An 18,555-nucleotide genomic window follows, 5' to 3' on the forward strand; every position below is an offset into this window, starting at 1 on the left:
TATATCTAATAGCTGGTTTAAAGACTGCTCCAGATATAGACTATATATATATCTAATAGCTGGTTAAAAGACTGCTCCAGATATAGACTATATATATCTAATAGCTGGTTTAAAGACTGCTCCAGATATAGACTATATATATCTAATAGCTGGTTAAAAGACTGCTCCAGATATAGACTATATATATCTAATAGCTGGTTTAAAGACTGCTCCAGATATAGACTATATATATCTAATAGCTGGTTAAAAGACTGCTCCAGATATAGACTATATATATCTAATAGCTGGTTAAAAGACTGCTCCAGATATAGACTATATTATAGACTATATATCTAATAGCTGGTTAAAAGACTGCTCCAGATATAGACTATATTATAGACTATATATCTAATAGCTGGTTAAAAGACTGCTCCAGATATAGACTATATATATCTAATAGCTGGTTAAAAGACTGCTCCAGATATAGACTATATTATAGACTATACATCTAATAGCTGGTTAAAAGACTGCTCCAGATATAGACTATATTATAGACTATATATCTAATAGCTGGTTAAAAGACTGCTCCAGATATAGACTATATTATAGACTATATATCTAATAGCTGGTTAAAAGACTGCTGAAGATATAGACTATATATATCTAATAGCTGGTTAAAAGACTGCTCCAGATATAGACTATATATATCTAATAGCTGGTGATATAGGCTACTGTCTGGTATTGTATCATTCCGATGAGGTAGAGATGAGTGGATCTTCTCTTCTCTGACTCATATTAAACACACAGCTGACCACAGATCAACCCAGTCTGTCTCATTGACGTCATAGCGGAGGCTAACGTTGACGTTTAGGATTAACCCGAACGGGTTGTGAATTGTTTTGAGCCTTCGTGTAGTGAGTGTTGGAAAGCCCTACATACTAAATAGTTACAAGTTAAATAGGAGAGAACAGAACATGAACTGTTGCACATTGAGATAAAACACTTCTAAACACGAATGCATTATACATCTCACTGGGTGGAAAAGGGTCCATATCAGTGGATATCTTTACATGACATGTGTTTGATATTCTACAGAATACAGACCATGTCCAATGTATATATTTAGAGTTGTGTGGATTTGCACCGTATCCTGACACTCTGAATACAGATGCGTCTTTTAGACAGATATGATATTGGGATTACTCAGAATATCACACATGGACATTGCCTATGGCCGGATATGGACTCATTCAATGTCCTGAGATATGTCACGTCCTGTTTTCTCTCTTCCTGTTGATAAAAATACTGACTGTATACATTGTGTATCTGTGTTTTCTCAGCACGTTCAAGGTATGACGCTGTATTGATTCCAGATATGCTTCTCCTGGCTGAGGTCCAGATCTGGATCTTGATATGCTATTTGATCAGTGGTGGCTCCTCAGAGGAGGAATGGGAGGACCATCCTCCTCAGTGAAATTCATGAAAATAAAATGATGGATAAAACTATATTAAATATATTCAGGTCATCAAATAATTGATAAAAACACACTGTTTTGCAATGAAGGACTACAGTAGCCTCAACAGCACTCTGTAGGGTAGCACCATGGTGTAGCCGGAGGACAGCTAGCTTCCATCCTCCTAAGGGTACATTGACTTCAATACAAAACCTAGGATGCGCATGGTTCTCACCCCCTTCCATAGACTTACACAGTAATTATGACAACTTCTAGAGGAAGTTATATTTCGTAGTATTTTTTTAAACTTTCCCTTACTTAGCTAGTGAATGCAGCTAGCTAGTTTAGCCTACTCAAACACCCAGCTTAAACCTCTAGGGATGCCATGTTAGCTAGCTGGCTATGGCTATCGAACACTGGGACCCTTCCAAGTCAAAGTAAGCTTTTGGTTGTATTAATTGATTGCCACCGGTGCCCGCCGGTGTAACTGCTAAACTGTTGCTGACTGTAAACTGTAGTGCACGATTGTAGCGGGTTTACTAATGTGTTAGTTCTATTGGCTATGTTGACTATAATATTACAGTAGCTACCTAATATGGTGACAACGATGTATGCTGTGTGTAGCGGTTAGCGGTTATGATATGAAGATTTGACTTGGAAAGGTTTTTTGCCTGGTAACAGACAGCTAATGTGTTGTGCACTGAAGTCCACAAGTGAAGGGAAATGGTGAGAGAGGAGAAGAGCATGTAGATGCAAGAAGGAATTACAATGAGCAAAGTGCTGTTTGTATGTGGCTGCTATGAAAGTGAACTGTGTTTGTGTGTGATCAGGGGTGTATTCATTCCGCCGATTCTGTTGAAAAACCTTTCTTAAATTTAACGGAAGCAAACGGAATGAAATGGGGATAAACATACCTGAATTTTGTCCAATAGAAACTCTTGTTTGCAACTGTTGGACTAATGATTACACTCTAGATCAGCTAGATGCAGGCAAGAATGTGCAAGGCGGTATTGAATGTGTCACTGTCTGTCATCTTGATTACAAAAATATATATATCTCAACCTGTGCACCCACGTTGTAAAATCATAGGCTAGGTTGTAGCAACCTCTTGATGGGTATAGGGAAAATGTTAGTATCATGTAGTAGCCTAAACCTATTAATGTTACATTGAACTGGGTGTCACGTTCCTGACCTATTTCTGTTAGTTTGTTGTATGTGTTAGTTGGTCAGGACGTGAGTTTGGGTGGGCATTCTATGTTTTCTGTTTCTATGTTGGTTTAAGGGTTGCCTGGTATGGCTCTCAATTAGAGGCAGGTGTTTGGCGTTTCCTCTAATTGAGAGTCATATTTAGGTAGGTTGTTTCACAGTGTTCGTTGTGGGTGGTTGTCTCCTGTGTCAGTGTTTGTCGCACCATACGGGACTGTTCGGTTTGTTTGTACATCGTTCTTTTTGTGTAGTCTATTTTCCCTGTTCGTGCGTTCTTCGTGTTATATGTAAGTTCGTATAGTTCAGGTCTGTCTACGTTTTCGTTTCGTTATTTTGTTAATTATTCTAGTGTTTTCGTTTCGTGTTTATTCCGTCTTGTTTAATTAAAATATGTCATTTCACAACGCTGCGCCTTGGTTCAATCACTACTCCTCCTCTTCGTGTGAAGAGGAGGAGGAACACCGTTACAGAACCACCCACCAAATAACCAGAACCAAGCAGCGGTGTAACGGGAGGAACGGACAGCGCACGAAGCAGGATTTATGGTCTTGGGAGGAGATCATGGAAGGAAAAGGACCATGGGCTAAAGTGGAGGTGAATCGCCGCCCATGGGAACAGCTGGAGGCAGCTCAGAGAGCGGAGGAAACTGGAGAGAGGAACCGGCATTATGAGGGGACGCGTCTGGCACGGAAGCCCGAAAAGCCCGTGAGTACTACCCAAAAATTTCTTGGGGGGGGGCTAAGAGGTAGTGGGCCAAGGGCAGGTAGGAGACCTGCGCCCACTTCCCAGGCTAACCGTGGAGAGCGGGAGTACGGGCAGACACCGTGTTACGCAGTAGAGCGCACGGTGTCTCCTGTACGTGTTCATAGCCCGGTGCGGGTTATTCCACCTCCCCGCACTGGTAGGGCTAGATTGGGCATTGAGCCAAATGTCATGAAGCCGGCCCTTCATATCTGGCCACCAGTACGTCTCCTCGGGCCGGCTTACATGGCACCAGCCTTACGCATGGTGTCCCCGGTTCACCTACATAGCCCGGTGCGGGTTATTCCATCTCCCCGCACTGGTCGGGCGACGGGGAGCATTCAACCAGGTAAGGTTGGGCAGGCTCAATGCTCAAGGGAGCCAGTACGCTTGCACGGTCCGGTATTTCCGGCACTACCTCCCCGCCCCAGCCTAGTACCACCAGTGCCTACACTACGCACCAGGCTTCCAGTGCGTCTCCAGAGCCCTGTTCCTCCTCCACGCACTCTCCCTATGGTGCGTGTCTCCAGCCCAGTGCCTCCAGTTCCGGCACCACGCACTAAGCCACCTGTGCGTCTCCAGAGCCCTGTACACACTGTTCCTTCTCCCCGTACTCGTCCTGATGTGCGTGCACTCAGCCCGGTGCCCCCAGTGCCGGTACCACGCACCAGGCAAATAGTACGCTTTGAGAGTCCAGTGTGCCCTGTCCCTGCTCCCCGCACTAGGCTTGAAGTGCGTGTCTCCAGTCCGGTGCCTCCAGTTCCGGCACCACGCACCAGGCCTACAGTGCGTCTCAGCCGGCCAGAGTCTGCCGTCTGCCCAACGGCGCCTGAACTGTCCGTCTGCCAAGCGCCGCATGAACTGCTCGTCTGTATTGAGCCTTCAAAGCCGCCCGTCTGCCATGAGCCTGCAAAGCCGCCCGTCTGCCATAAGCCTACAGAGCCTTCCGCCAGACTGGAGCCGCTAGAGCCTTCCGCCAGACAGGAGCCGCTAGAGCCTTCCACCAGACAGGAGCAGCCAAAGCCTTCCGCTAGACAGGATCAGTCTGAGCCATCCGTCTCCTCAGCGCCGTCTGAGCCATCCGTCTCCTCAGCGCCGTCTGAGCCATCCGTCTCCTCAGCGCCGTCTGAGCCATCCGTCTCCTCAGCGCCGTCTGAGCCATCCGTCTCCCCAGCGCCGTCTGAGCCATCCGTCTCCCCAGCGCCGTCTGAGCCGCCCGTCTGTCCCGAGCCGTCAGAGCCGTTAGTCAGTCAGGAGCCGCTAGAGCCATTCGTCAGTCAGGATCTGCCAGAGCCGCCAACCAGACAGGATCTGCCAGAGCCGCCAACCAGACAGGATCTGCCAGAGCCGCCAACCAGACAGGATCTGCCAGAGCCGCCAGCCAGCCATGAGCGTCCAGAGCCGCCAGCCAGCCATGAGCGTCCAGAGCCGTCAGCTAGCCATGAGCGTCCAGAGCCGTCAGCCAGCCATGAGCGTCCAGAGCCGTCAGCCAGCCATGAGCGTCCAGAGCCGTCAGCCAGCCATGAGCGTCCAGAGCCGTCAGCCAGCCATGAGCATCCAGAGCCGTCAGCCAGCCATGAGCGTCCAGAGCCGTCAGCCAGTCATGAGCTGCCCCTCAGCCCAGAGCGGCCATTAATCCAGAACTGCCCCTCAGTCCAGAGCTGTCTCTCTGTCCGGAGCTGCCTTTCAGTCCGGAGTTGCCCCTCTATCCTGAGCTACCTCTCTATCCTGAGCTACCTCTCTATCTACCTCTCTATTCTCACCTACCTCTATGTCCTGAGCTACCTTGTCCCGGAGCTGTCCCTTTATTTTGTGTTGCCTATATTAGGTGGGTGGAAGAGAGGGGTGGTCATTCTGAGGGGGATTAGCAAGTTGGGATTGACTATGGTGGGGTGGGGACCTCGTCCTGAGCCTGAGCCACCACCGTGGTCAGATGCCCACCCAGACCCTCCCCTAAACTTTGTGCTGGTGCGCCCGGAGTTCGCACCTTAGGGGGGGGGGGTTATGTCACGTTCCTGACCTATTTCTGTTAGTTTGTTGTATGTGTTAGTTGGTCAGGACGTGAGTTTGGGTGGGCATTCTATGTTTTCTGTTTCTATGTTGGTTTAAGGGTTGCCTGGTATGGCTCTCAATTAGAGGCAGGTGTTTGGCGTTTCCTCTAATTGAGAGTCATATTTAGGTAGGTTGTTTCACAGTGTTCGTTGTGGGTGGTTGTCTCCTGTGTCAGTGTTTGTCGCACCATACGGGACTGTTCGGTTTGTTTGTACATCGTTTTTTTGTGTAGTCTATTTTCCCTGTTCGTGCGTTCTTCGTGTTATATGTAAGTTCGTATAGTTCAGGTCTGTCTACGTTTTCGTTTCGTTATTTTGTTAATTATTCTAGTGTTTTCGTTTCGTGTTTATTCCGTCTTGTTTAATTAAAATATGTCATTTCACAACGCTGCGCCTTGGTTCAATCACTACTCCTCCTCAACACCGTTACACTGGGTGAACGGAATATGAATGAAAGTCATCCAATATAATAGAAACAAGGCCATGCTTATAAAACCAATCATTGTCCTCCCTAATATTAAAATGGGCACAGTTTCTGATGCTTACTTGAGTTTTGAGGACATACTCAATACGTTTACAAATATTAAATCCATATAAGTCTTTCAGACACTAGCTATAATCCGTCTGGATAAAGGCGCTCGCAAACCACAATCTAAAAGCACAGTAACTGGTAACATAGCGCGTTTGTTAATTTCGCCAGCAGCCAGTAGCGCTAGCTATCTAGCTATTCGCAGTCGGTATTAGATAGAAGTCCGCCTGTGGGGAAAACAACCTGTGGTTACCTAGGTTACCCCGTTGGCAAAAACGTTATCCTTTTCAAACGCAAGCCACAGGGCTCTTCTCGCAGGCGCTGTTTCCCTACATTGCCATCCGTTGGTCAGGATTTTTTTGACCTGGTTACATGTACATTGAACAACACAGCAGCTTTTCTGCATTTTTGTCATTTCTGTATAACAAAAAATGTATGACAAAGTTGGCTGTTTTACAATGGGGGTGAATGGGATGGACTGTTTGTTTTCCCCAGTTTGTGGACGTGGTCGAGGGATTCTTTATTTCATTTTTTTACCCCCTATCAAGATTTAAGGTGACAGCTAACGTTTTAAAACATTTAGGCATATTTTGTTTTACTGGTTAATATAAGCTATCTAACTAACTTAGCTAGCTAACTACCGACTTGGCTGGCTAGCTAGCTTGTTCCAGTTCATTTTCTCGTCGGGAATGAAGCCGATCTCTATAGCTACCTTGTGAAATAACAATAATTTCTTGCAATATCGACACAATTTCGATTCATGATTTATGCATTGACAGTTTGGAGGGGGATCACAGGCCAACACTATCACCACATTGGATCTGTACTGTGAGGGACCGTTGATGACGACCCGATCGGCATCCACCGTCCGTAACAAACAGGGCATGGCATATTTTTTGCAAGATTGTCCTACGTCTGCGTCTCTACAGAAAACAGGTGTTGTGATTGGAGCTCTGGATTTGCTATGCTGCATTTTTAAAAACAGAAATAGCAGAGATGTTCTTTGGAAATAGCAACTACTTGGATTAAATGATGATGATGTTTGTCTTTCCGTGCCTTGTATCCTACTACTGAATATGATGTAATATGACGGTAGCAGGGATATTTCTGAGGTCCGCATTGGATACATGTAGAATCTTTCCCATTATGGAGAATATCCTAGCTCCGTAGATGAAACTAAGGACATGCATTGTCTACTCCATATATCGAATAACATGTCAGATATCTGGAGTTATATAGATACAGATAACCCCTGATATTGAACCATTCCGCCCAGTGGTTGTAATACCATTGCATTTTGCGTGGTATTACAACCACTGGGCGGAATGGTTTACAACCACTGGGCAGAAATTACAACCACTGGGCGGAAACACTACAAGATGTTGCTACACAGTTCGAATCCTAGGCTCAAAGTGTCCGATTCTTTATTTGCCTGACTTTTGTTGTAATGGAAGACATTACATACAGTAGGCAGGTGGCCTTGTGTTGGTCACTGATCATTGCCTGTCTCTCTACAACTGTAGGGATGACCTTTGATTGGGCATACACCAGTTGTCATGGCTACAGCCCATAGAAACGTATCTAATTCATTATTTGGTTTCAGATTCCTTCCTGATTTAATTGGTTGCTGACCTTTTCTCTCTAGTCTGTTATTGGTCGCTCACGTCCTCTCCCTCTGTGATTGGCAGGTTGTGACCAGGGACCTGGTAGGTGTTGTTGCCACTGTAGTCCATCGCTGAGGTTGTCTCAGAGACCAAGTGTGTGTCGCCACGGTGTTGCGTCGTTGCCATGGGGAAACAGAACAGCAAGCTGCGGCCAGAGATGCTTCAGGACCTGAGAGAGAACACCGAGTTCTCCGACCACGAACTACAGGAGTGGTACAAGGTCAGTAGACAGTATACACACACACACAGACACACACACACACACACACACAGACACACACACACACACAGACACACACACAGACAAATACCCACGCACACCGTAATCATAACTCTAACATAGTGGTAGAAGGTGACAGCCGACAGACAGACAGACCTTATTCCTAACATAGTGGTAGAAGGTGACAGCGGACAGACAGACCTTATTCCTAACATAGTGGTAGAAGGTGACAGCCGACACAGACCTTATTCCTAATATAGTGGTAGAAGGTGACAGCAGACAGACAGACCTTATTCCTAATATAGTGGTAGAAGGTGACAGCAGACAGACAGACCTTATTCCTAACATAGTGGTAGAAGGTGACAGCCGACAGACTGACCTTATTCCTAACATAGTGGTAGAAGGTGACAGCAGACAGACAGACCTTATTCCTAACATAGTGGTAGAAGGTGACAGTGGACAGACAGACAGACCTTATTCCTAACATAGTGGTAGAAGGTGACAGCCGACAGACAGACCTTATTCCTAACATAGTGGTAGAAGGTGACAGTGGACAGACAGACCTTATTCCTAACATAGTGGTAGAAGGTGACAGCCGACAGACAGACAGACCTTATTCCTAACATAGTGGTAGAAGGTGACAGCAGACAGACCTTATTCCTAACATAGTGGTAGAAGGTGACAGCAGACAGACCTTATTCCTAATATAGTGGTAGAAGGTGACAGCCGACAGACAGACAGACCTTATTCCTAATATAGTGGTAGAAGGTGACAGCCGACAGACAGACAGACCTTATTCCTAATATAGTGGTAGAAGGTGACAGCCGACAGACAGACAGACCTTATTCCTAACATAGTGGTAGAAGGTGACAGCAGACAGACAGACCTTATTCCTAACATAGTGGTAGAAGGTGACAGTGGACAGACAGACCTTATTCCTAACATAGTGGTAGAAGGTGACAGCAGACAGACATACCTTATTCCTAACATAGTGGTAGAAGGTGACAGTGGACAGACAGACCTTATTCCTAACATAGTGGTAGAAGGTGACAGCGGACAGACAGACCTTATTCCTAATATAGTGGTAGAAGGTGACAGCCGACAGACAGACCTTATTCCTAACATAGTGGTAGAAGGTGACAGCGGACAGACAGACAGACCTTATTCCTAACATAGTGGTAGAAGGTGACAGCAGACAGACAGACCTTATTCCTAACATAGTGGTAGAAGGTGACAGCAGACAGACAGACCTTATTCCTAACATAGTGGTAGAAGGTGACAGTGGACAGACAGACAGACCTTATTCCTAACATAGTGGTAGAAGGTGACAGCAGACAGACAGACCTTATTCCTAACATAGTGGTAGAAGGTGACAGTGGACAGACAGACAGACCTTATTCCTAACATAGTGGTAGAAGGTGACAGCCGACAGACAGACCTTATTCCTAACATAGTGGTAGAAGGTGACAGTGGACAGACAGACCTTATTCCTAACATAGTGGTAGAAGGTGACAGCCGACAGACAGACCTTATTCCTAACATAGTGGTAGAAGGTGACAGTGGACAGACAGACCTTATTCCTAACATAGTGGTAGAAGGTGACAGCCGACAGACAGACCTTATTCCTAACATAGTGGTAGAAGGTGACAGCCGACAGACAGACCTTATTCCTAACATAGTGGTAGAAGGTGACAGTTGACAGACAGACCTCATTCCTAACATAGTGGTAGAAGGTGACAGTGGACAGACAGACAGACCTTATTCCTAACATAGTGGTAGAAGGTGACAGCGGACAAACAGACAGACCTTATTCCTAACATAGTGGTAGAAGGTGACAGCCGACAGACAGACCTTATTCCTAACATAGTGGTAGAAGGTGACAGTGGACAGACAGACCTTATTCCTAACATAGTGGTAGAAGGTGACAGCAGACAGACAGACCTTATTCCTAACATAGTGGTAGAAGGTGACAGCCGACAGACTGACCTTATTCCTAACATAGTGGTAGAAGGTGACAGCAGACAGACAGACCTTATTCCTAACATAGTGGTAGAAGGTGACAGTGGACAGACAGACAGACCTTATTCCTAACATAGTGGTAGAAGGTGACAGCCGACAGACAGACCTTATTCCTAACATAGTGGTAGAAGGTGACAGAGGACAGACCTTATTCCTATCATAGTGGTAGAAGGTGACAGCGGACAAACAGACAGACCTTATTCCTAACATAGTGGTAGAAGGTGACAGTGGACAGACAGACCTTATTCCTAACATAGTGGTAGAAGGTGACAGCCGACAGACAGACCTTATTCCTAACATAGTGGTAGAAGGTGACAGCGGACAAACAGACAGACCTTATTCCTAACATAGTGGTAGAAGGTGACAGCCGACAGACAGACAGACCTTATTCCTAACATAGTGGTAGAAGGTGACAGCAGACAGACCTTATTCCTAACATAGTGGTAGAAGGTGACAGCAGACAGACCTTATTCCTAATATAGTGGTAGAAGGTGACAGCCGACAGACAGACAGACCTTATTCCTAATATAGTGGTAGAAGGTGACAGCCGACAGACAGACAGACCTTATTCCTAACATAGTGGTAGAAGGTGACAGCAGACAGACATACCTTATTCCTAACATAGTGGTAGAAGGTGACAGTGGACAGACAGACCTTATTCCTAACATAGTGGTAGAAGGTGACAGCAGACAGACATACCTTATTCCTAACATAGTGGTAGAAGGTGACAGTGGACAGACAGACCTTATTCCTAACATAGTGGTAGAAGGTGACAGCCGACAGACAGACCTTATTCCTAACATAGTGGTAGAAGGTGACAGCAGACAGACAGACCTTATTCCTAACATAGTGGTAGAAGGTGACAGCCGACAGACTGACCTTATTCCTAACATAGTGGTAGAAGGTGACAGCAGACAGACAGACCTTATTCCTAACATAGTGGTAGAAGGTGACAGTGGACAGACAGACAGACCTTATTCCTAACATAGTGGTAGAAGGTGACAGCCGACAGACAGACCTTATTCCTAACATAGTGGTAGAAGGTGACAGAGGACAGACCTTATTCCTATCATAGTGGTAGAAGGTGACAGCGGACAAACAGACAGACCTTATTCCTAACATAGTGGTAGAAGGTGACAGTGGACAGACAGACCTTATTCCTAACATAGTGGTAGAAGGTGACAGCCGACAGACAGACCTTATTCCTAACATAGTGGTAGAAGGTGACAGCGGACAAACAGACAGACCTTATTCCTAACATAGTGGTAGAAGGTGACAGCCGACAGACAGACAGACCTTATTCCTAACATAGTGGTAGAAGGTGACAGCAGACAGACCTTATTCCTAACATAGTGGTAGAAGGTGACAGCAGACAGACCTTATTCCTAATATAGTGGTAGAAGGTGACAGCCGACAGACAGACAGACCTTATTCCTAACATAGTGGTAGAAGGTGACAGCAGACAGACAGACCTTATTCCTAACATAGTGGTAGAAGGTGACAGCAGACAGACAGACCTTATTCCTAACATAGTGGTAGAAGGTGACAGTGGACAGACAGACAGACCTTATTCCTAACATAGTGGTAGAAGGTGACAGCAGACAGACAGACCTTATTCCTAACATAGTGGTAGAAGGTGACAGCAGACAGACAGACCTTATTCCTAACATAGTGGTAGAAGGTGACAGTGGACAGACAGACAGACCTTATTCCTAACATAGTGGTAGAAGGTGACAGCCGACAGACAGACCTTATTCCTAACATAGTGGTAGAAGGTGACAGTGGACAGACAGACAGACCTTATTGCTAACATAGTGGTAGAACGTGACAGCGGACAAACAGACAGACCTTATTCCTAACATAGTGGTAGAAGGTGACAGTGGACAGACAGACCTTATTCCTAACATAGTGGTAGAAGGTGACAGCCGACAGACAGACCTTATTCCTAACATAGTGGTAGAAGGTGACAGCGGACAGACAGACCTTATTCCTAACATAGTGGTAGAAGGTGACAGCCGACAGACAGACCTTATTCCTAACATAGTGGTAGAAGGTGACAGCGGACAGACAGACCTTATTCCTAACATAGTGGTAGAAGGTGACAGTTGACAGACAGACCTCATTCCTAACATAGTGGTAGAAGGTGACAGTGGACAAACAGACAGACCTTATTCCTAACATAGTGGTAGAAGGTGACAGCCGACAGACAGACCTTATTCCTAACATAGTGGTAGAAGGTGACAGTGGACAGACAGACCTTATTCCTAACATAGTGGTAGAAGGTGACAGCCGACAGACAGACCTTATTCCTAACATAGTGGTAGAAGGTGACAGCCGACAGACAGACCTTATTCCTAACATAGTGGTAGAAGGTGACAGTTGACAGACAGACCTTATTCCCAACATAGTGGTAGAAGGTGACAGTGGACAGACAGACAGACCTTATTCCTAACATAGTGGTAGAAGGTGACAGCAGACAAACAGACAGACCTTATTCCTAACATAGTGGTAGAAGGTGACAGCAGACAGACCTTATTCCTAACATAGTGGTAGAAGGTGACAGCCGACAGACAGACCTTATTCCTAACATAGTGGTAGAAGGTGACAGTGGACAGACAGACAGACCTTATTCCCAACATAGTGGTAGAAGGTGACAGTGGACAGACAGACAGACAGACCTTATTCCTAACATAGTGGTAGAACGTGACAGCGGACAAACAGACAGACCTTATTCCTAACATAGTGGTAGAAGGTGACAGCCGACAGACAGACCTTATTCCTAACATAGTGGTAGAAGGTGACAGCGGACAAACAGACAGACCTTATTCCTAACATAGTGGTAGAAGGTGACAGCCGACAGACAGACCTTATTCCTAACATAGTGGTAGAAGGTGACAGCGGACAAACAGACAGACCTTATTCCCAACATAGTGGTAGAAGGTGACAGCAGACAGACAGACAGACCTTATTCCTAACATAGTGGTAGAAGGTGACAGTGGACAGACAGACAGACAGACCTTATTCCTAACATAGTGGTAGAACGTGACAGCGGACAGACAGACCTTATTCCTAACATAGTGGTAGAAGGTGACAGCCGACAGACAGACCTTATTCCTAACATAGTGGTAGAAGGTGACAGAGGACAGACCTTATTCCTATCATAGTGGTAGAAGGTGACAGCGGACAAACAGACAGACCTTATTCCTAACATAGTGGTAGAAGGTGACAGTGGACAGACAGACCTTATTCCTAACATAGTGGTAGAAGGTGACAGCCGACAGACAGACCTTATTCCTAACATAGTGGTAGAAGGTGACAGCAGACAGACAGACCTTATTCCTAACATAGTGGTAGAAGGTGACAGCGGACAAACAGACAGACCTTATTCCTAACATAGTGGTAGAAGGTGACAGCCGACAGACAGACAGACCTTATTCCTAACATAGTGGTAGAAGGTGACAGCAGACAGACCTTATTCCTAATATAGTGGTAGAAGGTGACAGCAGACAGACCTTATTCCTAACATAGTGGTAGAAGGTGACAGCAGACAGACAGACAGACCTTATTCCTAACATAGTGGTAGAAGGTGACAGCAGACAGACATACCTTATTCCTAACATAGTGGTAGAAGGTGACAGTGGACAGACAGACCTTATTCCTAACATAGTGGTAGAAGGTGACAGCAGACAGACAGACCTTATTCCTAATATAGTGGTAGAAGGTGACAGCGGACAGACAGACAGACCTTATTCCTAACATAGTGGTAGAAGGTGACAGCAGACAGACAGACCTTATTCCTAACATAGTGGTAGAAGGTGACAGCGGACAGACAGACAGACCTTATTCCTAACATAGTGGTAGAAGGTGACAGTGGACAGACAGACAGACCTTATTCCTAACATAGTGGTAGAAGGTGACAGCAGACAGACAGACCTTATTCCTAACATAGTGGTAGAAGGTGACAGTGGACAAACAGACAGACCTTATTCCTAACATAGTGGTAGAAGGTGACAGCCGACAGACAGACCTTATTCCTAACATAGTGGTAGAAGGTGACAGCTGACAGACAGACCTTATTCCTAACATAGTGGTAGAACGTGACAGCGGACAAACAGACAGACCTTATTCCTAACATAGTGGTAGAAGGTGACAGCCGACAGACAGACCTTATTCCTAACATAGTGGTAGAAGGTGACAGTGGACAGACAGACCTTATTCCTAACATAGTGGTAGAAGGTGACAGCCGACAGACAGACCTTATTCCTAACATAGTGGTAGAAGGTGACAGCAGACAGACAGACCTTATTCCTAACATAGTGGTAGAAGGTGACAGCGGACAAACAGACAGACCTTATTCCTAACATAGTGGTAGAAGGTGACAGCCGACAGACAGACAGACCTTATTCCTAACATAGTGGTAGAAGGTGACAGCAGACAGACCTTATTCCTAATATAGTGGTAGAAGGTGACAGCAGACAGACCTTATTCCTAACATAGTGGTAGAAGGTGACAGCAGACAGACAGACAGACCTTATTCCTAACATAGTGGTAGAAGGTGACAGCAGACAGACATACCTTATTCCTAACATAGTGGTAGAAGGTGACAGTGGACAGACAGACCTTATTCCTAACATAGTGGTAGAAGGTGACAGCAGACAGACAGACCTTATTCCTAATATAGTGGTAGAAGGTGACAGCGGACAGACAGACAGACAGACCTTATTCCTAACATAGTGGTAGAAGGTGACAGCAGACAGACAGACCTTATTCCTAACATAGTGGTAGAAGGTGACAGCGGACAGACAGACAGACCTTATTCCTAACATAGTGGTAGAAGGTGACAGTGGACAGACAGACAGACCTTATTCCTAACATAGTGGTAGAAGGTGACAGCAGACAGACCTTATTCCTAACATAGTGGTAGAAGGTGACAGTGGACAGACAGACAGACCTTATTCCTAACATAGTGGTAGAAGGTGACAGCCGACAGACAGACCTTATTCCTAACATAGTGGTAGAAGGTGACAGTGGACAGACAGACAGACCTTATTGCTAACATAGTGGTAGAACGTGACAGCGGACAAACAGACAGACCTTATTCCTAACATAGTGGTAGAAGGTGACAGCCGACAGACAGACCTTATTCCTAACATAGTGGTAGAAGGTGACAGTGGACAGACAGACAGACCTTATTCCCAACATAGTGGTAGAAGGTGACAGTGGACAGACACAGACCTTATTCCTAACATAGTGGTAGAAGGTGACAGTGGACAGACAGACCTTATTCCTAACATAGTGGTAGAAGGTGACAGCCGACAGACAGACCTTATTCCTAACATAGTGGTAGAAGGTGACAGTGGACAGACAGACCTTATTCCTAACATAGTGGTAGAAGGTGACAGCCGACAGACAGACCTTATTCCTAACATAGTGGTAGAAGGTGACAGCCGACAGACAGACCTTATTCCTAACATAGTGGTAGAAGGTGACAGTTGACAGACAGACCTCATTCCTAACATAGTGGTAGAAGGTGACAGTGGACAGACAGACAGACCTTATTCCCAACATAGTGGTAGAAGGTGACAGTGGACAGACAGACCTTATTCCTAACATAGTGGTAGAAGGTGACAGCCGACAGACAGACCTTATTCCTAACATAGTGGTAGAAGGTGACAGCCGACAGACAGACCTTATTCCTAACATAGTGGTAGAAGGTGACAGTTGACAGACAGACCTCATTCCTAACATAGTGGTAGAAGGTGACAGTGGACAGACAGACAGACCTTATTCCCAACATAGTGGTAGAAGGTGACAGTGGACAGACAGACAGACCTTATTCCTAACATAGTGGTAGAAGGTGACAGCGGACAGACAGACAGACCTTATTCCTAACATAGTGGTAGAAGGTGACAGCCGACAGACAGACCTTATTCCTAACATAGTGGTAGAAGGTGACAGCTGACAGACAGACCTTATTCCTAACATAGTGGTAGAAGGTGACAGTGGACAGACAGACAGACCTTATTCCCAACATAGTGGTAGAAGGTGACAGTGGACAGACAGACAGACAGACCTTATTCCTAACATAGTGGTAGAACGTGACAGCGGACAGACAGACCTTATTCCTAACATAGTGGTAGAAGGTGACAGCCGACAGACAGACCTTATTCCTAACATAGTGGTAGAAGGTGACAGCCGACAGACAGACCTTATTCCTAACATAGTGGTAGAAGGTGACAGCTGACAGACAGACCTTATTCCCAACATAGTGGTAGAAGGTGACAGTGGACAGACAGACAGACAGACCTTATTCCTAACATAGTGGTAGAAGGTGACAGCAGACAGACAGACCTTATTCCTAACATAGTGGTAGAAGGTGACAGCGGACAAACAGACAGACCATATTCCTAACATAGTGGTAGAAGGTGACAGCAGACAGACAGACCTTATTCCTAACATAGTGGTAGAAGGTGACAGCTGACAGACAGACCTTATTCCCAACATAGTGGTAGAAGGTGACAGTGGACAGACAGACAGACAGACCTTATTCCTAACATAGTGGTAGAAGGTGACAGCAGACAGACAGACCTTATTCCTAACATAGTGGTAGAAGGTGACAGCGGACAAACAGACAGACCATATTCCTAACATAGTGGTAGAAGGTGACAGCAGACAGACAGACCTTATTCCTAACATAGTGGTAGAAGGTGACAGTGGACAGACAGACAGACCTTATTCCTAACATAGTGGTAGAAGGTGACAGCTGACAGACAGACCTTATTCCTAACATAGTGGTAGAAGGTGACAGCGGACAGACAGACAGACCTTATTCCTAACATAGTGGTAGAAGGTGACAGTGGACAGACAGACCTTATTCCTAATATAGTGGTAGAAGGTGACAGCGGACAGACAGACCTTATTCCTAACATAGTGGTAGAAGGTGACAGCAGACAGACAGACAGACCTTATTCCTAACATAGTGGTAGAAGGTGACAGCAGACAGACAGACAGACCTTATTCCTAACATAGTGGTAGAAGGTGACAGCCGACAGACAGACCTTATTCCTAACATAGTGGTAGAAGGTGACAGCCGACAGACAGACCTTATTCCTAACATAGTGGTAGAAGGTGACAGCCGACAGACAGACCTTATTCCTAACATAGTGGTAGAAGGTGACAGCCGACAGACAGACCTTATTCCTAACATAGTGGTAGGTGACAGCCGACAGACAGACCTTATTCCTAACATAGTGGTAGAAGGTGACAGCCGACAGACAGACCTTATTCCTAACATAGTGGTAGAAGGTGACAGCCGACAGACAGACCTTATTCCTAACATAGTGGTAGAAGGTGACAGCCGACAGACAGACCTTATTCCTAACATAGTGGTAGAAGGTGACAGCCGACAGACAGACCTTATTCCTAACATAGTGGTAGAAGGTGACAGCCGACAGACAGACCTTATTCCTAACATAGTGGTAGAAGGTGACAGCCGACAGACAGACCTTATTCCTAACATAGTGGTAGAAGGTGACAGCAGACAGACAGACAGACCTTATTCCTAACATAGTGGTAGAAGGTGACAGCAGACAGACAGACCTTATTCCTAACATAGTGGTAGAAGGTGACAGTGGACAGACAGCTAGACCTTATTCCTAACATAGTGGTAGAAGGTGACAGCCGACAGACAGACCTTATTCCTAACATAGTGGTAGAAGGTGACAGCCGACAGACAGACCTTATTCCTAACATAGTGGTAGAAGGTGACAGTGGACAGACAGACCTTATTCCTAACATAGTGGTAGAAGGTGACAGCCGACAGACAGACCTTATTCCTAACATAGTGGTAGAAGGTGACAGCCGACAGACAGACCTTATTCCTAACATAGTGGTAGAAGGTGACAGCCGACAGACAGACCTTATTCCTAACATAGTGGTAGAAGGTGACAGCCGACAGACAGACCTTATTCCTAACATAGTGGTAGAAGGTGACAGCCGACAGACAGACCTTATTCCTAACATAGTGGTAGAAGGTGACAGCCGACAGACAGACCTTATTCCTAACATAGTGGTAGAAGGTGACAGCCGACAGACAGACCTTATTCCTAATATAGTGGTAGAAGGTGACAGCGGACAGACAGACCTTATTCCTAACATAGTGGTAGAAGGTGACAGCAGACAGACAGACAGACCTTATTCCTAACATAGTGGTAGAAGGTGACAGCCGACAGACAGACCTTATTCCTAACATAGTGGTAGAAGGTGACAGCCGACAGACAGACAGACCTTATTCCTAACATAGTGGTAGAAGGTGACAGCCGACAGACTGACCTTATTCCTAACATAGTGGTAGAAGGTGACAGCCGACAGACAGACCTTATTCCTAACATAGTGGTAGAAGGTGACAGCGGACAAACAGACAGACCTTATTCCCAACATAGTGGTAGAAGGTGACAGTGGACAGACAGACAGACAGACCTTATTCCTAACATAGTGGTAGAACGTGACAGCGGACAGACAGACCTTATTCCTAACATAGTGGTAGAAGGTGACAGCCGACAGACAGACCTTATTCCTAACATAGTGGTAGAAGGTGACAGCCGACAGACAGACCTTATTCCTAACATAGTGGTAGAAGGTGACAGCCGACAGACAGACCTTATTCCTAACATAGTGGTAGAAGGTGACAGCC

General features: G+C 45.8%; 1 protein-coding gene across 1 annotated transcript in view; it reads left to right on the forward strand.

The window, feature by feature from the left end:
* The first annotated feature begins 7,733 nt into the window (after positions 1–7,733).
* LOC120022693 (hippocalcin-like protein 1) overlaps positions 7,734–18,555 on the forward strand; it is a 33,204-nt gene continuing 22,382 nt past the window's right edge. Inside the window, exon 1 of the mRNA XM_038966676.1 lies at positions 7,734–7,844. Within this exon, the coding sequence (XP_038822604.1) occupies positions 7,749–7,844 (96 nt within the window). The 5' untranslated portion in view covers positions 7,734–7,748. The remainder of the gene's footprint in view (positions 7,845–18,555) is intronic.

Source organism: Salvelinus namaycush, chromosome 27 (assembly GCF_016432855.1).
Source record: "Salvelinus namaycush isolate Seneca chromosome 27, SaNama_1.0, whole genome shotgun sequence".
NCBI classification, from domain to species: Eukaryota; Metazoa; Chordata; class Actinopteri; order Salmoniformes; family Salmonidae; genus Salvelinus; species Salvelinus namaycush.